At 40.2% G+C, this 26,639-nt stretch overlaps 1 protein-coding gene across 1 annotated transcript; it reads right to left on the bottom strand.

Annotated features, from left to right (window-relative positions):
• Positions 1 to 342: 342 nt before the first annotated feature.
• On the bottom strand, positions 343 to 22,907 carry LOC140302226 (myocyte-specific enhancer factor 2A-like). Its single transcript, XM_072381048.1, has 10 exons — positions 22,779 to 22,907; positions 21,871 to 22,059; positions 16,967 to 17,170; positions 8,962 to 9,096; positions 8,133 to 8,340; positions 7,696 to 7,743; positions 6,634 to 6,782; positions 3,697 to 3,823; positions 2,400 to 2,502; positions 343 to 960 (listed from the first exon to the last, which is right to left on the bottom strand). Exons 2-10 carry the CDS (start codon positions 21,922 to 21,924, stop codon positions 624 to 626), a joined length of 1,365 nt encoding a protein of 454 aa, XP_072237149.1. The 5' UTR covers positions 21,925 to 22,059; positions 22,779 to 22,907; the 3' UTR covers positions 343 to 623.
• Positions 22,908 to 26,639: the final 3,732 nt, after the last annotated feature.

Genomic DNA, 26,639 nt, shown 5'->3' with positions numbered 1-26,639 from the left:
ATATTAAAGATACTATGTACAAAACAATAAAGACATATTTCGGTTGTACATACAAGTGTCAATGGCTTTCATTTTAAGATCTGGATGAAACATTATGTTACTCTGTGCACATTGTAAAAACAAACAGTATACTGCTTTGGCTGATATAAATAGGTGTTTTCATAAAGAGAAGGAACAGAGATGATAAGGAGGGAGTATTGCTGTCATGTTGGACTCATTTAATGTTTCAAACCCTGAGAAGACCAGATATGAATTGGCTGACATCTAGAGGGGGGACATCTAGTAGAACTCCTCTGCTTTGCTAACCGAAACATGAAATCACGAGATTGGCAGTGACGTTACCCCCCCCATTCTTCTGTGCCCAGGATCACATCCAACTGAAGAAGAAGATAATCGATTGTGCTGCAGTTGGACCCACATTATCGCTCTGTGTTGCTGCAGATGTATTTCAAACGTAACTTTTCTGACAAATTCAGAACGCTCAGATTACTGTTGCACAGCTCCTCTATAAAAGAACAAAGATAATTCATATAAATGTTAAAAGAATATGTCGATAAATCCACATTTCAGTTGCATAACGGTGTCCCTCCAGCGTGTGTCCTGATGCTGTGTGACTCCAGGGTCTATGTCACCCAGCTGTCCATTCGCATTCGTTTCACCGTCGGACTGTCTCCACCCTCTAACCGACCTGCAGCGAGTGAGTGGAGGTCCGGCCTCGGCTGCTGCTCCTCCCGGTCGCTGCCGCCCTCCTGGGAGCTGCAGGAGGAGCTGACGCTGTCTGCAGGAGACCTCCCCATCTCTGCTCGACTGGATGAAGAGGTGGAGGAATGAGGATGAGGAGGGGCGTGAGGATGAGTCATGTATCCAGGCTGGCTGAAGTGGTCGCGTGGTGGAGAGATCGGCTCAACTTTGATGTTGACGGTGTGGTTGGCATTCATGGAGAGATTGGAGCTTCCTGACCTGTAGACACAAAAAGAGGAGAGAGGTTGTCTGTGGCTGAGACTGTGGAGTGAAAGCGCCACCTGGTGGAGAAACTAACCTAAATAGAGACAGAAAGAACAAATTTTCTCTGACTCTGAAAAACGAGTAAAATATCTCTCACTCTTTTTAATTCATTTGACACCTTTAGTTTAGAGTTTGTAGGAGATTTTTACATATCAAAAACCTGGTATGAAGAGCACTTATACTGCGACAGCTGAACACTACTGAGGGCTGGACTTTGAAGTGGTCATGTGGTTTGGTAAAAGAGATAATAACTTCCATCTTATAAACACTCACTAGCACTGTCTTTGGTCTAATCTCACTTGGCAAAAAAATATGGACTCTGCACACTTGTGCAAAAATAGATTAAACACAGTTATGACGCAAAACATTTTCATTTAAGTGCTGAACTCTCTGGGTTTGTAAACATAATGTCAACACACTGATCTCACAGCCCATCTGTCTCTGCTGTTGCATGTGTCGGTTCCCTATAACCTAAATCTTGTCTCTTGTTGGTCATTTAGTGGTCATCAACATGATCGGAGAAAAAGAGCTCAAGTGCTGTTATTTTTCTCTTGGAGCTTCGATGGGTCACAGTATAAAAAAAATTCTGTTTTTTAATCTTGTTTGATATATGATTGATGATGAGCTCCTTGACTGCAGGCAGGCCAGTTTCCCACCAGGACTCTTTTACCGCAGAGCCATGCCGTTGTAATACGAGCAGAATAACATCTTTTTGCTAAAGACCTGCAAGATCCTCACCTTACCTTTTCTGAATAATCACACGCCACAACCCGACCCTGAACTGCATAAAAGAGACATGGATGGATTTGTCAGACAGTTTTCCACTTTATTTTCTTATTCATACTTCTTTTTTTATCTCTCCCTGGACATTGATTTGAAGTGAATTCCAGAAAATGTTTTTCAGAACTGTCTGACCCACCGCAGTGTCTTCCACAAAGGAATCACATCTTATCATTTTTAATGCAGTGACACCAAAGAACATAACAAGCGTACATTCTTCTTATTCTATTCTTTAATTCTAAAATCTTTACTTTGTTGACTGTCCCTTTTATTTACTCTAAAAGGCTACTACACACTCCATGGAGCATGTTGCATTATTCTGCCATCCTTATATGACAAGCTTCCACTGACCCAGGAGGGTCTCTTGTTGGTGATGGAGCTTTTAATCTTAATGAGGAAAATGTGAAAGGGGCACACATGTGCAGTCCAAATCCAGATTCTTACTAAGGTCACGATCCACTCTCTTCTTCACCAAGAAACAGCTTGAAAATTCATTAACTCTCAAGAGTTTTCTTCTCCTCGTCTACACATTACTCCACCCTTACTGCACCTCAAAGTAAAGATTAAAGACAGATACATGAAGAAAGAAAGGTTAACTGTGTCGAGTAACTCACCCTAAGGAGCTCAGCTGGTGCTGCTCCCATGCTCCCATGGAGCCCAGAGAGGGGCCTGGGGTGGAGCTGAAGCCTGACATTTCAGCACTATTCAGGGAGTATTCTGACAAAGAGAGACGACACGTTACAAGGCAGCTCTCAGAAAGCTTTAGAGCGATACACTGAGGCCTTTCCTGATACAACTTCATTATCAGTCTGAAACACTTCTATTAATAGTTGCCAACACTCCCATTATGAGCTGCCAAGCCACCTGAAACCATTTAACTTTTAGTTATTTGATGAGTTAGTCAAAGTGAAAGCTGTGTGAGAGCCAGTGATGCCTCACAGAGTGAGACAAGGTATGTGAGGGCGCTCAAATGTCATCGTATTTAAACCTTCTAATTTTCTATCATACAGTACAAAGTGTCATCAGATTCACCCCTGAGCAATATATTTTAGAAATAATACATATATTCTAATTGTAGGTTGCACAGTCGAAACCAAAACAAATAAGAATGGATAGACTACGATGAAAATACAAACATCAAAGTACGGACTGCATGAACAGTGAGGACACAGGTGCCAGCAGTTAATCACATTTCTTCTTTTTTTTAAAATAACAGATCGGATCCTTCTGGGCGTAAGTAATAACCATATGTGGAGATGTTCTGCTGCTCTGCACAGATAATGATTTTCAGCTGCTCTTTGTTGGAGGGTATTTGATTTTCCTCCTTCCACCTCCAAAATACTTCAAAGATGTTTTTGAAAAACATTTTTTCTTCGTGAGTTAGTCAGTTAATCCCTTTCGTCTCCTTTTGGCAGCAAGTTCTTGCTGTCAAGTTTCTGAGCCTCCCCGATGGTTGGTAAATTTGTTTCTCTCGTCCCCCCTTCGTAGCCCTGAGTGCAGCGCCTTTCGTAACAAATCTGCGTGTTGGTGTTGTGTTTATATCAATGCAGATCTGAGCCAGAGCCCATTGAAAAAAAAAAACACAATTACGGCAGAGTTGTTTAACAAAGGGGCCAAAAGCCAACTAAACACTTTTCCATTGGACTCAAAAGCCTGGATTTGATTAATGTCCAAAGGAGCTTCCTTCCATAAACAGCAGTAAAGTTTGAGTATCTGAGACATCTAAATTCACAGCACAGTAAGTTTCAAAGGGAAATGTACAAATGACACATACTTTATATATACAGCATGTATCTTTTTTCTTTGTCTTTTTCAGTTATTTGTATATTAACAGAACATGAACAACAGTGTTAACCCGTCTATTAAGAAAACTTCACACATTCTGGCGTATTCATGAAAACAACTAGGTACCATTGTTGTAGGCCGAGCTGATGCTGGAGTAGACCAGACTCTGGTGAGGCAGGCTGGGTGTTGTGATGGAGACCACTGGTGTGGACAGAGGCTGACTGGACTGACTGCTGCTTAGTCTCTGGTTACTCTGAAAAAATTTAATGAAAAAAAGATGCAGTCATTAAATTAAAGTCTTTTTTTATTGCTCTGATGTGTAGTTACTGTTAAAACTAACTGGAATATTATTGGTGATGCCCCATTTCAACCACATGATGTCAGTAAAGACTCATTTAAGAGTGGGTCTGTTTTACAGTGAGTGCAAATTGCTTCCATTCAAGGAAAACTAAAGCCTCAAATAAATATTTTTTTTTTATTCATAATTGTCTTATCGTTCAAAAGCAACTTAGCCCCTAAAATACTTGGTTCAAGGTGTTATCCTTTTTCACGGTTGGAAATTTCCTCATGGAGTGCTGATTTACAAAACAGTGTGTATATCACAGAGTATAATTAGGCATTGAGTCATAATAAGCAATAGGCATTGCGTTAAACTTCCTGTGTGGCTGTCTCTTTAACCCAACATGTATCACACAGCTCTTAAAAGTTTTGTGTTGTTGCTCTCTGAGCCGCTGGCGTTCCAGCCTGATAATGTCAGCAATGACATCATCCCACACAATGTCATTCACTGCTGAACCCACACACACAAACAGAGAAATTAACATGTTATCAAAGGTATCTCAACGTAAATCTCTGGAGATGGTGATCCTCTGTTACTCTGTGTGGTCTGAGGTACAGCTGTTAATATGAACAACAAATAAAAGAAGCTGCTGCTAACATTGTTATGAGGCTGGAGACAGGAAGACCTGCTCAGCTCTGTAAATAAGTTGTTCTTGGTGTTGGTGTAAAACACATGAGCATAGACAGTCTGAGGGGGAAATGAAAGGCAGTTTTCAAAATGATCCAACAGAGTAGCTGCAGTCAGACCACTACGCAACATCTTATTCCGCCATGAATCAAACAGAAAAAGAAGTGAGCAGCCCCAATCTTCTTCTGCAGTTCTAAACAGGGTGGGGACAGTTCAGCTTCACACCAGTGTAAACCCATTCAAGTGGGAATTTAACACTAGCTTAACACTGGTTCTCAAGCTGGGGTCCACACCAACCTAAAAGGGGCAACAAGGATCATGAGGAGCGTGTGATATTCACTGCACTGAAGTTATAAAAATTAGATAGCATATACTGGAAAAAATCTCAACATATTTACTCGATTATCATAAGTTTAGGGGAGAAAAAAAGAATTCTTGAAAGAGGACATTTACAATTGTGCCAAGAGCTAAACAATTAGTTTAAAACACCATAGAAAGACAACACATTCACTCTCTACAATGCGAACAATCAGATGCAGGGCACTGGATGAAATATCATGCAGTGCAAGGACCATCTTTATTTTCAGTAAACTTAACTGCAGGTTAAGGTCTGAGTTGGGAAAAGGATTATCAAAGGAATCACAGTGGAATCACCACATTCCCAGCCTCACCTTCAAAGACATGAAATATCTAGGCAGACATAAGCTTCCTCTTTTTCCTGCCTGATTTTGTACTGTTAAACGATCCACTGTTCCAGCCATCTGGTTTCTTTTCAATGAAAATGACGGTTGGGAACCACTAATTTAACACAGTCATGCATTTACTTGACAACCATATGTGTCACTCAGTGATCATTAATTACTCCTTTAGAAAGATCAGAATGATGAGAAATCCTGAAGATTCAAAGAGTCAGCGCTGATTGCCACATGTGGTGTCAGGTGCAGTTTCTTTTCTCACTTCTCCATCAAAGATGTAGTCACATAATAACTCACTGATAATGTTAATGACCGCTCCCTGTAAGACTTTAAAGCTACACTCATGTTTGTGTGTGGGCAAATATGTTGGGTTTTTTTCTCCCAAAACATCTGACTTTCGTCACAGATCATCTCTGCCTCACCACTCTGCACCTGCCTGCTTCAATCAGCCAATCAGACACACCCCTCTCATCTAACCAACTCCACTCACCTGTGCTCTCTGCGCTGCTCTGGCTGTATTTAAGACCCAGCTCCACACTCACTCATTGCCAGATTGTTCTCGATGCTTGCACCAGTCTCTCCAGTGTTTCTCTGCCTGCTCTCCCGGTTTCAACCTTGGTTGCCTCTGACTACTCTGCCTCATGGAGCTCCTGGAAATAACCTCGGCCTTCTGACCACGATCCTCGTCTGTCCGTTTCTGGATTCTGCCGGTCTGCTCCCTTGGCTATCCAGTGATTCCCTGATTCAGCTCTACAGAGTGAGTGTTACTTCGTCTCCTCTGTGGCTTCCTGCAGTTCTGTGACTCTGATCATTCCTTCACTGACTGAGTTTCACAGACATTACTCACCAGTGTCCTGGTCTGGGTCGGCTGGGCCTAACCTCCAATCCTCACTGAAGACTGTTAAAGGCCAGAAGACTGTTTTGCCTGCTGCCATTGTTTCCTGGATGTGTGCTAATAAAGTTTGTTACCAACTACACCTGCCTGTCTTTGCGCTGCTATTGGGTCCAAACCCATTACAACTCTCACATTTATTAACATAAAAGAGAATTTATTGGCTCACTGCAAAGTGTAAAATTCCCCTGAAAGCCAGAAGAGAAATGAAGCCTCCATACGTGAGGAAAAACAAAGTAAAATCTCCAGGGTTCAATTTTAGGTTTATGGTAAAGTCCTGTTACAACATGTGAGAGGGGCAGATTAATGACCAAACAGCTGCTAAAAGTGAACTCTGAAAACTCCCGCAGGCTTTAATCGGTTAATCAAACTTTTTTTTTCCCCCTCTAATCATCAGAAATTTTTGTAATGTCTCCTAAACTGAGAGGCACTTTTTAGTTTTACTTAAAGTAAACTCTTTTTTTTTTTTTTTTTTGCCCATAAATCTGGAAAACCAACATGACACCTACCAGCATCATTCCTTTGGACTGAGGGATGACAACTCGGAGGTCGGTCTTGCGGTTACTTGGGACCAGGCTGTTCCCGTGAGGAGAAGGAGCTTTTGGTGGTACAAGCTTCGCCAAGCTGCTTCCACCAGTGGAACCCACAAATCCATTCACTGAAAATGGAAATACATGGATGGTTAAATTTCATGTACTCCACTGACTGAGTGGTGCGGTTTGTATAAATCAACCATGCACCAAACAGGAATGTGAAAAGGGTTGAATATTTAAAGAAAGTCCTTAAATGTGTCATATTGGATCCATTAAATCAACCTGTCCACCACAGATATCTGATGGCAGAACGGAGAAAGTGCTGCTATGTATTATACAAGAGATGATCATGAATAATTGATCTTTTCCCTCTCGAGACATTATATAATGGCAGTGTTTCTGGGAGGGAGAGCCCAAAGATGACAAGGGGTTATATTCTTCAAGGACAGTTCGATGCATGGGTTGCAGACCAAAGAGTATGAACAAATACGGTTAACAGAAACTAGAAGAAATAAAGTGAGGTGCACCTGGAAGAACACAGATCCCTGCACTGGCCTCCACATGGCCTTTTACTGTCCAATAATAAAAGATAACTCAAGATCCTGCAAGAAGCTAACACAAAACCCCACAAAATTCAGTAAAAACCTCCAAAATGAAGAAGAAAACATTTACAGAGCTCGCATTTTACATCAGTGCCTCTTAAACTGGAAATTGAGGCCATCAAGCAATATGAAATGGAGGCACTGTGAGCTTATTAACAAGATAAGAACCAGAAGAGATGATGAAAACACAGCTCACTCAAGCTTACATTTTTTCACTTTTAAAATTTTTTCTTTTGCAAACTGGTGATTCATTTGCAACTTGTAACGCCTCTGAATATAAAATAATGTAAAAGTAAATGTGATCACCATCAGCAGACGCATGCAGCTGCTCACAAGGAGTCACAAGATGCTGTGGATTTGTTTTAAGGGATCACATGAAACCCAAGGTCTGTGTGTATGAACTGCATGTGTCAGAGCATGTTTATAAGATACACACCAGCTGCTCCAGATCCATTTTGTAGATCAGAACTGCCCTGCAGACCACCTGAGGATACGCACACACACACACACACATTGGTTCTTATTTATTCCTGTCCCCACAAAACTTTTCATGAAAACACTCTGGATCATTCCGTAAACATTTGTTTGTCTTTGTCAAAATCATGATTTGCTTCTCAAAGCCAGTTCAAGCCTTTTTTATATATATTATCATTTTACACATACATTCTGTCTCAAACAGAGAACAAATACTTACACACTGATTATAAATACATAGTTTTTTAACTCATCCTGTCTAATTTATGTGCCTTTACTTGCACATTTTCTACTATTTCAATGATTTTAAGGCCTGTGTGAACAAATATCTGTACATCCATGACTAAGTGTCATCACCCTCTGGATGAAACTTGTAGAGTAGTAGGAACACACACACACCTGCATTTCCAGTGCTGGGAGGTCTTTGTGTGGAGCTTATGTTTCTGTGGGGATGCGCGTGAGGCGAGGAGAGGATCCCGCTGTCAGCCAGAACTGCTGTGGCTGCAGCTAAAGCCTGAGACGTCCCTCCACCTCCTCCTGCACCAGGACAGTAGGTCATGCTGCCTGGTGCTACATGCGCAAAGTGCTGCTGGGGTTGACCTGTGGGCTACAGTGAAAGTGATAAAGGAACACAACATGAGCTCAGTCTATAACAGTATAGAATATGTGAAAAGATAATTAGCAATTTGCGATTTGTCTCCAACTTTGTGTACGTTTTTTTTAAAGTTTGAAATAGGTTGGACAAATGATCACCATCTGGAATAACCGGTGTGTTAATGGTTCAAATTAAGCAAAGCTTAAGCAAGCTTTTGATGTGTGGAGCAGACTTCCTTTTGGCTACACTTAATGTACAAATAGGTGATTGTCCTGAAATGAGAAGATCCGTAGTTCAATTTCCAGCCCCTCCACATGTCAAAGTGGGTGAGACATTTAACCCTCACATTACCCCTGATATGCTCATCAGTGTGTGACTGTAGTAGATAATAGCAAAAAAGATTGTAAAGCGCTTAGTAGAACCTATTCAATTCAATTCAGTTTTATTCATATAGCGCAAAACCCCAACAAATGTTATCTCAAGGCACTTCAAGATAAGGGTAAAAGGCTCTATGTAAGTATGGACCACAGCGTGGAGACACTTCACTTTGTAGTTTTCTTTGTCACCCATCTGTATCAACGTGAAAAACAACAGAGCTAATGTCAACTCACAATAAATCATGACTGAACTTACAATTTTATGACTCTTCATCATGTTGTCAAACTCCTCATTAATCTTCTTGTATTTCTCTTCAGTACTGGGGGTGAGGACGTACGAGGCGTCAGGGTCTGGGCTGTCACAGCCTCTGTGCTCCTTCTTGTTCAGGGCCTGTGAGGGAAAACAGTAAGAAAAGCATTCATTTGAGAAAAAAAAAAAAAAAAGAAGATTAAACCTGACAATATTTCAAGCTGAAAAATGGCCAAAAACAAGGATGTATTCTAAAATAATTACCCACATTGTACTTCCCTTTGGAGTAAATTTCCATTAACTTCTCAACTTAACTTGTGCTTCATCATACAGTTCTTTTTTTTGTTGTTGTTGTTGAAAGGCCTTTGAAACAGATGGCTGGATGTCCATGACATTTGGCTTCGACATTTATGATCAACAAGGGATAAGTTGTAAGAAACACTGGTGACCCACTGACTTTTCGTCCAGCACCATCATCACTTCAAAAGCCTTCTGACATTCCCACCAGCTCCAGCTATTACTCTGTGTCAACGTCAATACATGGTGGGTTAAAAATGTATGTTTTTTTCATCAGCATGGCCACAAAAAAAAAAACCTTCTAAACTATAACAAGATAAGTGGACTTTATATCTAATATAAAATGATTATGAGTTTGAACATGTTTAGGTTGTAAGGTGCTCTTAAATATTATATGAGTATTTCACAAAGTATCTGCACGTCTAATATAAAAATTGGTTTGTTGGTCTGTTTTCATAAATGCGTCGTAGTTTTACAAATTGAGTTCATACCTTGACCAAACATCTGCCAACACAGACTGTTTCTGTGCAGTTTGTTTGACTTCATAAGCTCTGAAGCAGTATGACACACTAAGAGTCGGTTTGTTTTGTACAGGCAGTAACAGTAGTCTACCTCTGGAGAGATGTAGCCCCACATAGCAGACCTTCTCTTCTCTGTTCACACCAGATTTTTAAACAAAAGGAAGCAGAGTAATGAGAATGTTGTCACAGCATGTGACTGAAACATCTTCGTTGTTTGGAGGGAACAAGAATGAATAAACAGGAAAATAAAAGGCAAAGCGCTAGAATTGTGTCCCTGAGCACCACCGACAGTAGTTAGATTAGCACAAACTGTAAAACGGCAGTTTTCATGAAGTTTTACTAAAGACATATTTTAAGAGGCTAGATAATGCTAGGTTTGCCAGCCAAAGAGCAATGTGCATAAAGTCTATACCTTAGAATATTCAGTCTGCTAATGCAAACTTTTGTGTTGGTGAAGTGACGTTTCAGTTCTCACTCGCACTCGTGTACTTTTGAGTCTCACAACTTGGGGGAAAGCATCAAAGACAGATGTGAAATCACCTCAGTAGTGACAAACATTTCACGGATACGAGTCAGCATAGTCTCACATTTTAGCAGAAACAAATATAAGACAATCCCATCTTTGAGTTTTTCTCCTCTTCGGAGGAGCAGAAAATACACAGCTGAAGTGAAGCTTGTGTTGATGACATCTCTGTTATTTGTCTGTCAGTTATTCTGCTCTCTTCTCAAATTTTGATGAAGATTTAGATAGTGTCAAAAGGATGTTAAAAGAAAATAAAGACATTTTTTAATGTCTTTACACCAGCTTAGTACTGAACAAAATTATTGTAATTTGTTTAAATAACACAAACAGGACAGAGCACTTTCACTCTTGATCTGCCTCTTTATGTGCTCAACTATATACGTTCACCACCTACTTGACTTTGTGTTGTTCAGTTCTGGGTAGAGAGGGTATAATGGGGTCTTTAAAGTTTTCATTACTGGAATACATATCTAAAAGCTGTCCATAGGGCTGACTGGAGGAGTAAAAATACATTAGAAACTGTGAAGGCACATTTCAAATACTTGCATTTACAATGTGTCATGCATAATATAAAAAGAAAGCACCGTTGAGGCAAAGCATGGACTTGCTTCTGTCAGTTGGTTTAACATGATCAGGCTAAGATAATTGGTTTGGAATACAGACTGATAAATTGATGGATATTGATTAGCACAACATGAATTTTAGTAGAGAATTGAATGCAAAAGAGAAAAAAAAAATCTAATCACAATGACATCATCCAAGGCTGGACGTAGACGTCATTCCTCTGGTATCCATCATCTCCTCTCATTACGTCACATATCATATCGTAAAAAGGATGAACTGACAGACCAACACACCAGCCAGCTGACTGTCTGTCCGGCACATGGCCTCAGCATTCCCAGACAGTAGTAGTTACTTAAAACTTTAAACACACACTATTTTCACCACAGGCCTCAAACTCCACTTTCACAGCTGGTCGCTTAAAGTATTGCATGCTTAGTTCTTGCTCAATCAAACGGTTGCTCATCTCGGCACTCAAAAAGGCATTAAGCCACAGCACTTTATGTGAGCTCAACGTGCATTACTATAGTGAATATTGACAGGTGGCAAAGAAATCATCCATCAGTGATCTCATAATCTTCTAAGTCAAAGCTAATATGTCACTGACAAAAGTGGCAAAGTAACAGAGATGCCGAAGAATGCACTCAAATTTAAGGAGCCACAAACCTTTGCTTTATCATCATACCAGCAACATTATTTATCCTTTCCAGCAGCAAAGTAAAAACTAAAGGCCAGAACACGACGGCTGTAAAGTGCAGCACCAATCGAAAGCTTGCGTTCTGACTACACATATTGTGGGCTGAGGTGAAGTTCCCAATCCAAGTTGTCAGTTTTTGATTAATAAGATGAAAAATTAATGTTTTGATCAGTGACGTCATGTCTTGAAAGCAGCAGAACAACCTACATAGTTGGTAGGCTACCATATATTACAGTTTTCTGACTACAAAAAGCCTAAACTTACTATGATCTACTGCAGAGGAAAAATGTGTCTTTTCAGGAGCATGGGACAGGGCCGAGTAGGGTGGCACGTCATATGGAGCTGTCACGCAGCGTGCTGCTGCCACGATAGGGGGGTATGAACAGAAAAGAACAGGAACGTCCGTTTTGATGCTCCTCGTTCAGCATGTTCTAGCCTTAAGGCCCTGCCTTTGTGATCATAAAGCACTGCTATATCATACAGTTTTATACCAATATAAATAAATAAACACCTTCTTGCTGTGAAATGCTGTGATGTACAACTTCTATGTGTAAACATGAATCCCTGCATTGCCATTTAGCTATTCTTCTTCTTTTAAGGGCTAAAATCTCAGTTTTTCATGTAAAAATATACTCACTCACTAACTCAACTTAACAATTTGGATCAAATGATGTCATTAATATGCAAATCTGCTACATCTGTCCAACTGTAATCACTACCCTTTAAATTACTGCATGTTAATGTTTACATACAGTTTAACTCTTCAAAGCTCTGTAAATGTGTGCATTAGGTCAGATCCAGAGCAAAATGTGCTGTTCTAACACTGGTAGTGGGCATTAAATGACCCTGCAATCATTCTTAATGACGTTAAGAGCCTGAACTACAGCAGATGAGAAGTTTTAGTTGCTGAACATCAGGTATTTATCAGTCACCAACCATTCTCTGATTTAGATGTGAGCTAAGGGCAGATTGTTTTGTTAGAGGACAGCTGTTACCAATCATGCAATAGCCTTAGTGTATTTAAATATTCCATAGTATTGTGAGGTACCTTTAAATCTATAATCTAAGCATTGGGGAGCTCCGGCCCTGTGGACTAAGTTTAGAGAACAGACAGTTGATAATATGAGAGCAAAGAGGCACAGAGTAGAACCAGGAGTGGGGGGTCTCACAGGGTTAAATATGTCTCAATAGCTGGTGGTTTGAAGCGCTACATCATGTCTGGCCTTTGAGGACTATCTCTAAGTGTCTGTTACAGGATCTGAGAGTGTGTGCGTCTCCTTATCATCTCAAATGTCAGAGTCGGCTTTAGTGGATCTCCAAAGGCATCTGGATCATTGCCACCACAAGGCATGAGCTGCACTGTTAAGCATCTTAACATGTGAGGGTGATGTCTTGTAGCTCTTGGGACTGCATCAAAGATAAACTAAACCCACTCCCTCCTGCAGTGAGTCTTTTCCAGTCGGGTGACTGCCTACGGGCTAAGAATAGGGCAGTGCTTGAGATGTGATCCGACACATCTCTGGCTGAAAAAAAAAGCTTGGCTCTATCACTTTCAAATGCCAGAACGCACACGCATACACACGCTTTCCACATTTCCATGTTTTTGTATGAATAAATCTATCATTCAGAACCAAAGCAAATCAACAGCGGTGCTTTTTGCCACGGTGTCAGGTTTCACTCTATTGTAGTTTTCTCTTTCTGTTCTGGTTTTCATTCATCTCTGGGCTCTGCACGCTGACATGACTGAACTGCATACTTTCGATGGATGCTCTGTTGTTGTTGAAACTCAACTCTACTGGACACAAGCCTGTCTCATTATTATGACAAAGGTAATCCGTCAGTAAGTTTAGCTGACCAGTGAGGACTTTGGAGCAGTTTCCACATTAATTTCTGGTTGCATTAGAGTTTGATCCCCTCCATATGGGGACGGATCTATTGAGAGCATTTAAGAAATGTTTTGCTGCTTAGTCAAAAAGAAAAATATGTCAGTTTTGTTACCTATACAACATGCATTGCTTTGATTGGAACAATTTGAACTAATTGTCTGCCAAGCGTTGTCTTTAGACAGATGTCGTACAGTGTTTGCACAGCTGTATAGTTGATGCCAATGCCAAAAATATAACTTAAAGAAACAAAGAAAAAAACTAAATGTGTGTGCAGGTAGAACAACCCAGCTTCCAAAAGAGTTCTGACACTCAGCACAGTTACACGCACAGTTCAGTCGAGCTATGGTTACAACGGGACCACTGTCCTTGTCCCAGTACCCATGAAGGGGAAACGTTAGCTTATTATCCGAAGTACGTCCGATGCCACGAAGCTGTGGACGGTACAAGTAAACGTTCAAGACATTCTTCTGCTTGAGACATTCTCTGTGGACAATGATCATACATCATAGTATTGCCTAATATATTGCACAGATGTTGTCTTTAAGTTTCTTAAATGATGATTTTGTCAGACGATACTCCAGTTAGAAAATCAAGATTTTATTAGAACAAAGCGACAGTCTGGAAATGTTTGAAAAAGCTGTTTTCAATCACAGTTTTTAGCCATCTGGACAGAAAAATGTGTGAATGAGAGCAGCTTCATGGGAATTTAACTGTCTCGATATACACCTTTGCTTTCCAGAAAGATGGAAAAAGATTCAACTTTGGAGCATGTGCAGAGCACCTGGGCACTCTTGAGTCTAGTTGAGCGTATACATGCAGGAGTGAACTGATCTCCACCACATTATCTGCGTGTGCTAGTCTGCTTTTGAGAAACTCGATTTTGTGTGTTTTATGTTGGACTAACATCTAAAAAGTCCAGTCTGCATCAGTCAAATTTAAAGCTCTAAACCCTTTATTTCAATCAAAGAGTACAAAGACATTGTATCAAAATGCATTTTCATTACTTTATATGCTATTTTTGATTCTACAAACGTTTTTTTTTTTTTTTAAATCAGGACACTGGGACCAAAGAACTATATAAGTTCTGTAACATGAATAAAATGAAAAAGGAAGAATTTAGAGAAATCCCTGTCAGTGGGGCAAAAAGACTGGAAACCAGTATTGTTAGGGCCCTCAGGCAGCGTGTGATTGTGTGGTGGATATCAATGCATGGGCTTAGCAATACTTGAAAACCACTATGAGTAAACAGTTTGTCCCTGAATCCACAAACACAACTTACCTCGCATACCAGATCCAAAAAAACATCCCCTTCCCCGGGCCCTGAGCCCATTTCAGATGGACTGATGGGAAAAGGAAAACTGTCCTGTGGTCTGATGACATGCCTTTCTACCAACTACCTTTGAAAAGTGCATTTTCTTCAAAAGACGATCTGTGTTGTTTTTATTTACATTTCGAAATGGGATTATATAGTGAATTATGCCCAAGTCCAGTCTTTTTGTGACGGACAAAGAAGCTTGTGAGCAATCTGTGTGGTCATCAACAAAAATAATGTTCCATCAACGACAATGATTCCAAAGAATCTCTCCGTCTGTCCTACCCGACACATGGCATCTGTTGCAGCCAGGGGGCTGTACTTTAAACATAGTCAAATTTCATGCTCAGATGTTGCAAATGGACTGACCAATATGTAAAGGAGCAGCCTCTTATTTTCCTGGGTTTGCTTTGGTCAGCTTGTCTGTCTGTATGACATTTGTGGGAATAAACAAATGAAGCTAAGAGAAGGCAAATGAAAGTGCACTAATGGCTGATAGAGCTTTCACAGGTGTCTGCTTGTGGTTTACAGCAGGGGAATACACACGACCAAACTCTTTAGAATTATTATAGGCATCTTAATCATGCATACAAATAACCTACACTCCCATTGTTACTACATCTACAAGAATGAATTCAACATCCAACAGCTGTGGGATCTGTAGAGGCTTTACAGAACCACATGTTACTGTTCATCCTCAACAATGTAATGGCTCAGGCTTGGTTTTCAGTTTTGGTGTTCCTGTTACTGTAGCCCCCCCTCAAAGACAATGTCAGCTTTATTTGAGTTGTTTAAAAGATTTTTGTTAATGTTTCCCTTCAGGAACTAACGACAACCTCTCAACGTAAATCATTAAATCTGGGTTAAGTGTCTGACTTGGTTTGAGTTAGTTAGAGTTTTCAGGAAATTAATGTTATTCAGAATAATGTCCTCTGTAGCGGTGAAAACATAAATGTGTAAGTGTGTGTGAGAGAGGGTGAGAGTTAAATTCAGGCACTTAGAATGGCAAACATGCAGTGGAAGCTGCATAAACTGCCACAACGTGATTCACGTTGAGTATTTATTTTTAACGGCAGTGGCAATGAGTGCGTGCTATGAAAAGAAGAGGATAGCTCCGCTCGGGGACCCTGACACAACAATGTCGGGATCACCACACTGATGATACTGCAGGATCCCAACGGAGCATCTGTCTCCAGAAGGCCTGCCGTGGCTGGTGGGTGTTCATGCTTAATGAACAATCAGAAACATCTGCATGACTAACCCATTTCTTCTTCAAACATTCTTCTTCTTTCTAATTCATCAACAACTTCCTGAGTAAACATAATAAGACTGAGAGACGTGGCAGTTTGTGTGCCAGTATATGCCTCATGCTCTTTCCCAGGTTTGGAAAAATGTATTTTTTATCAGTATTAATGGTAAAACTAACCGCTGAAGAATTCTGAATATTGCTACACTTCCACTACTCTAATAAAGTTTAGGAGGACCTGGTCACTTTTCTCTAATATCTGTATCATCTAATCCAATCCTAACACAACAAAAATTCAACAAGCCGTACATTTTGAACAACTTACAATGTTTCTGTTGAAATATCCAATATTCCTCCCTGTTTGTAAATGTGACTGGAAAAACAACTCTTATAACACAGTCCAATACAACACCTATACATATTTTAAGTTCTAAGTATAAGTTAGGTTAATGCTTACAATGACAATCCAAACTGATCAATAGAATTTCCATTAAAGCAGATTTGTGGGCGTTTGGTGGGGCTGACTCTGCATTAATGTGATCCTTATTTCCAAACAGTACAAAATGTCTTCTATAATGTCAATTCTGATTCCTCATTTTTTCCCAGAAATACGAGGCAGCAGCTGAAAGAGCTCTTCTCAGGGTATGTTTTCTAGGAATGAATCTTCCTGAAAAACAATTGCAGCCACTTCCTTCCTTATTCTACTGCAAGGAAAGCAAAAGCTTCTGTGAAAAATAAGTAAAACGTTCTCTGTGAAGGGTTACCATAACACAAAAACAATGGAATAGAACTGTGTAACTGTGCTACCCTTTCACGAGCGTTGATGCAAAGCAAAATGATTCACGTGATGCATATTTGCATATTGCACTCACAGCAGCAGGTCTCTGCCGAGCACCAAAAGTCTTTGCTGATGATTCTACCGAAACTGATCTGAGTCAGAGACGACCAGCAATTTTTCTCCCACTCACCTCCACGATGTCAGAGTTGGTTCTGCTCTCGAGGGGTTCGTTGTACTCTGTGTATTTCAGCAGGACTTTGTCCATGTCCGTGCTGGCGTACTGAAACAGCTTGTTGGAGCCGTTGAAGATGATGAGGGCGATCTCACAGTCACACAGAACACTCAGCTCATAAGCTTTCTTCATCAGACCGAACTTTCTCTTCATGAAAGTCACCTGGAAAGACACAGAAAAAGTCAGTCTCGTTTTCAACGAGAGGAGGTTGACAAGGACTCGTAATATTCTTGACAAAATGTCCTCCAAGACAAACAAAAAGCTGTGGATAAAGGTGGTTTTTAGCAGAAAGTGCCCCAACAGCATTCTCAGTCCCACAAACTAAACAGATCCTCACTTCTGTGACTTATTGGGTGAAAAGATCTAATCAGTCCACCTCATGGCAACAGTAAAGGTAGGACTGTGATTAGTGGGATCTTATGTGGATTCTGTGCTGCGCCACGTAATAATAACACATAAACGCTGACATAAATACTTTATTTTGACTCAATTGACAGAACTGACATCCCATGGAAAAATGCACATTGCTGCTGAAAGATAGAACATGTTCCTTTAACAGTCTGAAAACACATTTACATCTGAGCTCCAAAAAAAGAAGGCAGCAATAACACGAAACATAGATCCTCTTTGAACTACTGAAGCTTCTCCACGCTGTCAGTTTTCAGCTTTAAAAGAAATCAGTAAGGAACTTGTTTGTGCATAAACCTTTCCAGAAGAGGAAATATACTACAGGCATATACTCTTAACACTGTACTGTGGCATCTGAAATGGTAACAGTCATTCCTGACACCTCCATGTTCTTCTAAACCACAAAGCTAAAATACACTGTTTGGAGTGGCCCAATTACCGCTCAGACACAACCCACACATAGCCCACAGGTCACACATGGATCATACTCTCATCCCTTTTTCAGTGCATGGCTCACTCCTTCCAGTGAATCATCTGCATTATTCTGGGTGGGTCTTGCATGCATTATAACCTGACACATGATCTCATATCTTCCTCGGGCTCTCTTGCACCTTTATTTTTCTTGTGTGTCAGGTGTATTTCGTGGGGTAGTTACATCTGTAGCAGCTCTATTGTCTTATACTGGCCGCCGAGCAGTTTCACTGTAACAACTGGTAGTTCAGGCTCTTACTCAAATCATAAACAGCAGTAAATGCAGCAGTAAATTTGTCTTTATAATTTGCCATTGAAGATAATATACATAAGTACTACAAGAGACTACCATTGCCTCTCAAACCAGCCTAATCTAACAAAAACTGAGTACTAACATAAGGGACAGTAATTTTCTTTTTAGCCCTGTATTGAACAGGCAGGGCACCCCACCTCTTACCAGATGTCAGCTGGGATAAACTCCAGCCCCCCATCAAGGCTTTTGTGATAAGGATAATTCCATTATATCTCAGGCTACAGAAAAAAATGAAGTGATCTTGAATTATCATAGTGACAGTGTCATAAAGCCTCAAGCTGTAACTGTTTACACTGTATGAATCATGCCCTCTACTTGATACCATTTAGCGGTCAGCACCTGTTCTGCAACAGCTATGAAGTGTGTTTTTATACAGTGCCGTTTACAGCCGAGGCCAGGGTGCACACGTCCCACACAGATTTGGAGGGTTTCACAGGATTTGAAGTTCAGTTTTCCTGTGCGTAACTCTATCTGTTAGCTGTGGACTTTAGTGACGGTTAACACAAACCCTACTGTCCCTACAGCTGCTGCTCTACAGTGATAGCATCCAGTCGATTCAATTTTGGGCTGTTTTACCCTGAAGCCGTCACAGGAGAGCCAATGTATTCGTCAGATTTATGATTATTACAAAGAAGTCATTTTTAGAATATCTGGAATAAAAGAAAGAAATGGAATGAGAAATAATAGCGTAAGTTAGCTTTCTTTTTATTATAAAGAGTTACAGACAAAAGGAAATTAAAACTCAGCGCACTTCTTTGTCCGCCTGTAAAACAAAGTGCCAGCTGCTCTTATGCTGTTATTCTTTCATGTGGTGTTGGCTGTATACTAAACCAGACATAATGCTACTAAAATGTGACTTTATAATAAGGTTGTTTTTAGAATAACAATATAAGGTGATGTTATAAAGATACAGAGCTTTTTTCATGGCAAAGCATGTCAGATGTTTGGATAAATGAGCAGAGACTTAACAGCTGCTGTCCATTCTCAGCCTCACCTGAAACTTGTACCAAAGGAGCTGTGAAGAGTACGACGACACTGAGCATTTCCTTTATTCATCGTACCTTTTACATGAGCCATAAAAAACACAAGATGGACAGTAATAGTACAGTTTATGGTCACGTGGTCATAAAAGTACCTTCTTTAAAAAAATTCAGAATATCTCCCAACAGGGGTGATGCAATGATTTAATGTAGAACTGATTTTCAATGCGTTGACTCTCTGAAATGCACTGAAATGCATCTGGCATGTCACAGTCACAAGTGGCATCAGACAGCATTTCCAGTGACCACTTACGATCGGATCTCACGCCCCTGTAATGCATGCAAATAAATAAACAGCCTGCATCCCGAAGCCTTTATGTATCCAATGTAGCAGACCCGCATCCACCTGTATCCACTTAATTCAGTTTCAGAAACGCAACCTGCTTTTAAGAACCTTTTATTTTACCTATGCAAAAAAAGCCAGGGGTATCTGACTCAGCCCAAAGTGTTGTTGTTTTTCATCGGAGGGAAGCAGGTACTTTAAGTACACAATCCGTCACTGTGGCTCAGGACACATTTGCATTCGCAGTGTTTGAAAGAACCAGCCATATGCAGACCGGACCACCTCAGAAGGTGATATTAGAGATCAGATCTCACTAAGTCCTGAATGTGTCCTGGGGCGTCGAAAGCTGAAAGCTGGGCGTCATTACAGAAACCAGAGATCATTTGGATAATACTCAACAACGAATGCTTCCAACTCATTACAGACAGATTAAAATCACATGATTGTGTTAAAGTGTAAACAACTGTCCTAAGTACGATTCTAAAGAAACACAGCACTTCTTTTCCTTATCATTGCTTCATACTTGACATTCTAAATGTATTAACTATCTTTTGAACACGATTTCCAAATACAGTTTCTGTCATGATAAACTTCTCTGTTCTTTTTTTGGGGTAGCTGTTGTTCCACTGGTGCCTCTTTCTGCACCGTAATGTCCCAGCTCTATATCTACTTGTTGTGTAATAGTGTGATCGGCTGAAAAAGAGAAAAAAACTGCTAAAACAGTTGTTCTTAACAGATAAAACAAGACTACAAGCCAACTTCCTAAAATAGAGAGTAAGAATCTAAATATATGGCAGGCTCCAGTGATAGTGCACACCAGACAACTAAAGTAGTGTCTATCGAAAAAAGCTTTGGTCAAGACAACCAAACATCAAATATAAACAGCACCCCAGATATTTGTTTTCCAGCCACATCCCTGTTTCCAGAGCCTGCGCCCTCCTTCCAGACAGGCTGGTATTTGTTGTTCTGTTGGGGGTGATATATATATAGAGGAGACAGACAGTGAGGGATTCCAGTGGGCTGCAGTGTGGCCGCGTATAGAGACGCGAGGAGAGAAGGCCACTGTGTGTCCCTAACACTGACCCGCCCTGCTAATGACAGGGTGCTGTCCGAATCCAGCTAACCCAAAATCACTGCCCTCACCACCAGCTGTGTTCTTTACACTCTGAAAAGTGAAATGCTTCAGAGAAACCTTGAAGAGATCCTTAGATCAAAACCACAGGGGATCTGCAAAGGGTTACATGAGGCACGAACCCGGCGATACTTAAAAAAACAGTCTAATGTTTTGTCGTTCTAAGGGAAACTGTCAATTGCAGTTTCACTTGTTGCTTCTTTGGACCCTGGAATAAAAGAAAGTGAATCGCATGTTGTTAAGAGTGTGCTCTTGGCAGGGTTCAGAGGCACCACACCAAGCATCAGATACCATGAAACATAAACAAACCGAGCAATTACAAAACTGTAGCTACATGTTGTTTTCCACAGCTGAACTCCACTCTTGAACAGACACAGAACTTCTGCAAAAGTCTTGAGCCACCGCTTACTTTTCTCTTTATGTATTGGCAGGACAATCGGAGATAGGTACAGTGATTTATTCAAACATATGCAAACATTAATTAAATATATATAAGAAACAAATACAGACTACACAATTCAAACAAGCCTGAAAGTCATTCTTTTTAATGAGCACCTTCTCCAACACAGCCTGAACCCTCTTAGACCAGCTTTCTGTCATTTCTTTAAGTCGTCTTCAGGAATAGTTCTACAGGCTTCTTGAAGGACATCCCAAAGCTCTTATTTGGATGTAGGCTGCCTTTTGTTCCATTCTTTGTCAAGATGATCCCCCACTGCTTCAGTAATGTTGAAGTCCGATCTCTATGGTCCATAAGACCTGCTGTCACTGATTTTCAGTCCAATGCATGAGCCTTTTCTCTGTTTCATGTAGACATAACTCTGGTTCATCCCTTGAGTTAGGCGCCCTTTTTTACCCTTGAACTTTTCATGGGTCAGTGTTAGGTTGCATGACAAACAGTCATGCAAAAATTAGTGAAAAAGCAGTCAAAGGCCTTAAAAAACCTTTGAAAGACCTTCAGAAAGTCTGGAGAAATGTTGCTGAAGAAAACTTTAAAAGAATAAAAGACAGTCTGGCTGCTTGGAAGCCTTTAAATAAGGGGGAGCTCAAGACTTTTGCACAGCACTGTATATGTCCACAGCAGCACCAGCACTTACACACAGCAGCAGCAGCAGCTCATGTATACATGGCCCTTATCCGTAGTTCTTTATGCAGAAAACAACCACACATAATCATAAGATGCAATATAAGAAGACAGATGGGAAAAGCACCACAGACCTGTCGGTTCCTTTCATCTACAATCCGGGTGATCTGAATCTTCTTCCTCCCCATTGCCAAAACAAATTCCAATAACGGGCGAAAAGGAATATCAGTGGGCTCAAGGTCGTTAAAAATTCAGGAGGGAATCCTTAACACATAGTCCCCCTGTCAGCTGCTGTTACTCCGGCATCAGCTTGGCATGGCTCACTGAAAGAGAGGACACAGTTTCAGTCAGCTTAATTATCATCTTACTCTGCCCTCCCTGAATGAACAGTGACACGCAGTACATTCAGCATATATTCAGCATTTAATACTTTCAAATACTTTATTAGAGAGACATAGATTCAGCAAATTCAACTTGCCCATCACAGGTCATTTACAAGACAGACGGGGATTTTTAGAAACTCAATTCTGCACATGAACCAGTCGACTAACGATAGATAGCTTAATAGAGCTTTTCAGGGACATCGCTTAAATTAACCAGTTGAAATTGTTCTGTGTACAGACTGTAATATGTGCAAGTTTAGATGGAGCTGATGGTTCATACAATGACTTTTCAAGCTTTTGTCCACAGTCTGTCATGTTTTCACGACTAATCTCACTGTCACAGTCAGAATGAAAACAACAGCAGGCTCTTCTCACCTGACAGGAGACTTTCACTGACCAACCTACAGAACCTACTAGTTTTTAACAAATAAAGACCGCCTCACCAGCTCCCCACCCACAAAGATATTTAGGTGTTTAATGTAACACAAGACCTAGCTCAGAGGCAAAGTTTAGAAACCCCCTTAGTTTTTTTTTTGTGCTTAGAAATGTAATCTGTGACCACTGGATTTGCATAAAACACTCCAACAACTACACATGAGCACACAGACTGGGAAATACAAAGAGAATTCAAAAGCTTGTTCCTCTTCTTCATCACGCACCTCATATTGGTGGCTCAAAACTCTCCTTCATCTGTCCCAACCGATTCAACCTTTCTGTCTGGACTGAACTTGCCTCTGCTCCCTCGTGCTCTCTCCTCCTGCTGTAGTTCCCACTTTACTTGCTCTGTCCCTCCTGACTTCAGCCTCAGCGTTTCTGAACCCTGCCCCCCCCCCCACCCCCACCCCAGAGCTCCTTAGCCCTTTTCTAATCTCATCTGATCTGGGAGGAGGCAGAGAGTGAGACGAAGCCTGCCTTTATCCTAACCCTCACTGGATTATTGCAGGATGTGGAGCCCAGAGCTGAGCCACCAAAACTGTAGGAGATGGAACAAATGTATTTTTACTCAAGCAAATGAACATCGTCTGCCACTTTAGCCTACTTACTTTCAGTCTCCCTTCTATACAAGCTAATACAGTAAAGTGCCAGTCCCTCAAATTCCACAAAAATTTAGAAAAAAATAGAATCTAACAGAAAATCCCATGCTGATTTAAAATGCATCTGAAGCCTATCGGCTGTTTACCCAAAGCATCTTTTACCTTGTCTTGTTCCATTTAAGTGATTATTTCAGAGTCAACATTTTATATTATGCATTTTATCCTATCTTAATCACAATTAGGTTCGCTAAAGCCACATGCTATCATTCTGACCCACCCAGAACCCTGCTGAACCTGATCCGAATACACTGTTTCATATTTGGGATTTAAAGGTCACAAGGATTTTTTCCAATCTGGATGATTTGATGGCAAGATGCAAATATTTTACAGAAGGAGAAAAAAATCCCCTCCACCACTCTCTTATCTGCAAATGTTTCTGCATTTCTATCAACCTGTGCTTGACGGGTGACGGTTCAGTTTAAAGTTACATTACTAAAACTGAATCAGCTAAAACAATGAAGAAGTGTGAAGTCCTGTGGTCTAGTTGAGAAGTTCAGAAAACACAGAGGACCTTTTCTAGGCTGTTATACTTCAGTAACTGTGTCGACATCAATGGAGCAATCTGCTAAAAGACATTAAACATTTGTTTCAAATAAAATGTGAGTGATGAACACTCAAAAGAATCAAAAAGAACTATTGTTAACTCGTTGTACAATCGAAGTTTTAAAGATAGAAAGGAAACACTGCGGTAGATGCAGCGCAAGACCCAAGAATACGCTACAAGAGGAAGGGAGGAAGAAGAGACACAGCACAAGAAGATTGGATTTTATTACTGGAGAGAGCGCAGAGAAACAACATCATGACAGATGGATGAAAAGTTAGCTTTGTATTTGTCATCAGTAAGATCATTTCTAGTTCTATCCCGTATGCTTTGCTTGGCTCTGTGGGCGAATGAACGTGTGGGTTTAAATTCATGAAAAGAATCTGATTGTAAATATTTCTCCCTCTGCTCCGTGTAGGCTGTAAATCTGGAGACTGAAGCCGTGGTTGATTTCTATATTAAAGCTAATGAAACATGTTTACATACTCCAGACATTCACTTTAGTGCCCTGATCATAACTTACAGTACAACAGCAGATGTTTATCCATGTTATGTTAACTATCAGAGAGATTGAAACATAACTATGTTGTTATCAACACTGCCACCTCAGTTCCATTTCAGACCGACATGGAAACAATATAGAATGAAAAGGTTGTTCACATGTTCAAATGTTTGGCCACTTTTTGGAAAATTTCACACCAAAATCTTGGAAGTTTGAATGTCTTCTGCTGTCTAACAATACATGACATAGTAATATATGCAATCCACATTACAATGCATATGTACTGATTTCACAGATACGCAACATTCAAAAATCTGAAAAAGCAAACTGTATTACAGATAATCTAGAACATTTTAGTTTTATGTTGCGTCTTTTGTTCGTTCACCGTATATATCATTGTATATAAAAATGGGTAATTTGTTAAGTTCCATAACATCCCCCTATCTTGTCTTTTGAAATATTTTTTTTGTCTTTTAGGTGTTTTTTGCAGCCACTGAAGCATGAAAACAAATTCCAATGCATTGCTGTGCGTGTGCAGGGCTCCAACAGAGCTTTGTTTTTACAATAACTGCAGGGGAAGCAAAAGAGCAAAGAAATGACCAAATTCTCCAGTGATCCTTTAACAGTGATGCGTTACTGTTGGCTGCAATGTGAGATTATCTTGAAGCTGGTGCAGTTCATTCCCTCGGGAGAAGGAATTTGTGAGATTTGTGTAATCTTAATTCACCGTGAAGACAATTCGGCACAGATAATATGCCATCAGGTGCACGTGGCTGTGATGCTGCACATGTTAACCATCCTGCTGCTCGCGTGATTCACCAAGGCAGTTGTCTATTGTGATGTCTAGTTCAACTCAACTTTATTTGTACAGAACTTTTCAAACAAAAATGTAATTCAAAGTGCTTTACAGAGCAAAGCAAAATGTGGAAATAAAACAAAATGTATAAAAGCAATTTCCAAACAGCAGTAGAATATCAAAATGCTATTCACATAATGACCACACAATTGCAATAAGACTTAAATTCATCACATTTATGGCCAAGCTTCGCTCGGAGTGAGAGATCTATGTCTCCAGCTGCCATTTTCTGTGAAACAACAGTGAGGTTTGGTCTACAAATCTTACACATTTGTCTTGAAGACAAGTTGTCCCGATCAATGCAGATGTAATATGTTACTGCGGCAGAAACTCTATCTGGCTGATGCAAAAATCAATACAGTACATTGGGATTAGCCAACAGGCTGTGAAAACCAGCACTCACAGTAACAACTAAGGATGTGAGCCATGGAGTACGTTGTAATGTCATTAAATCAGAAAGAGAAGTTAAAAACACTTAATGGGTATTCAATGTGTGTTTTGTAGAGTACAAACTGATGTAGAACCTTTGACTGACTAGATTATATGTTATGGAATCTATCCACCTGAGCTTCTTTACATTTTTAATTTTTACAATTAAAAGCTAAGTGAATGCGTAACTCTGAGAATTAAAACTTAAACTATACATAGTAACCCTGTGCTCTATTGTTTTCTATACTTGCTTTGACCTTTCAAAGCCAGTCTAACTTTAAAATACCCCATTCAATCCACCCATCCCCCAATATGTATGTTTAACAAGAAGTGCTAAGCTCTGGAGCAAACCTCACAGACCCTCCTCTCTATCTCATCCATGAACTTTGGGAGTATGACCATGCTTTACGAGGGTGTGAAATACACTTTTCAAAGGTTGGATTGTACAGGATTTGTTTTTAAAATCTGTTTTCAGAGCATCTGGCATTTTTCAACACAATGTATACTTAATGTTTTGTATGATTACATGTATAAGAATGAGACTGAAAGACTAATATGTATGTATCATTCATCGCATCAAGCAAAAAAAAAAGTATATTCACCAGATTCTAAATCCAAATTTTTATTTGAATGACTTCTAAACAGGTGTCTCCTACCTTAGTTTTTGTGTTTGCCTTTCTTAAGATGACATTTCTGCTGAAGCTGAAGGTTTAACTTAGTTTAGCTTAACCACAGAGCTTGAAATAAGAGAATCCATCTTCTGTTCTCTGTAAGGATGCCAGGCACCAAGTGTTCACAGTAACACTTGTAGAATAGAGCATTAAACTGTCTGTTAAACTGTTTTTTCCTCAAATAACTAACAATATTCAGTCATTCAAATATTTCAAAGAATAATTCCACCAATGGGCATTTCACCATGTCAGCGCCATCATAAAAGCGCAGAACTGCACCCGAGTATGATGAACCTCGTCACACTGCCAACTTCCTCTTAAATATGAACTAACACTTCCTGTAACAGAACCAGACCAAAAAATTCATTTCAAAAACAACACACGCACCTCCTAAAGCCACAGTTTGATGTTTTAAATCTGCTTTTCT

The sequence above is a fragment of the Leuresthes tenuis genome, unplaced genomic scaffold, assembly GCF_036924035.1.
Source record: "Leuresthes tenuis unplaced genomic scaffold, fLeuTen1.0.hap1 SCAF_2, whole genome shotgun sequence".
Lineage (NCBI taxonomy): Eukaryota > Metazoa > Chordata > Actinopteri > Atheriniformes > Atherinopsidae > Leuresthes > Leuresthes tenuis.
Note: the sequence above shows the minus strand (reverse complement) of the source record. Positions and strands in the feature narration are given on the sequence as shown.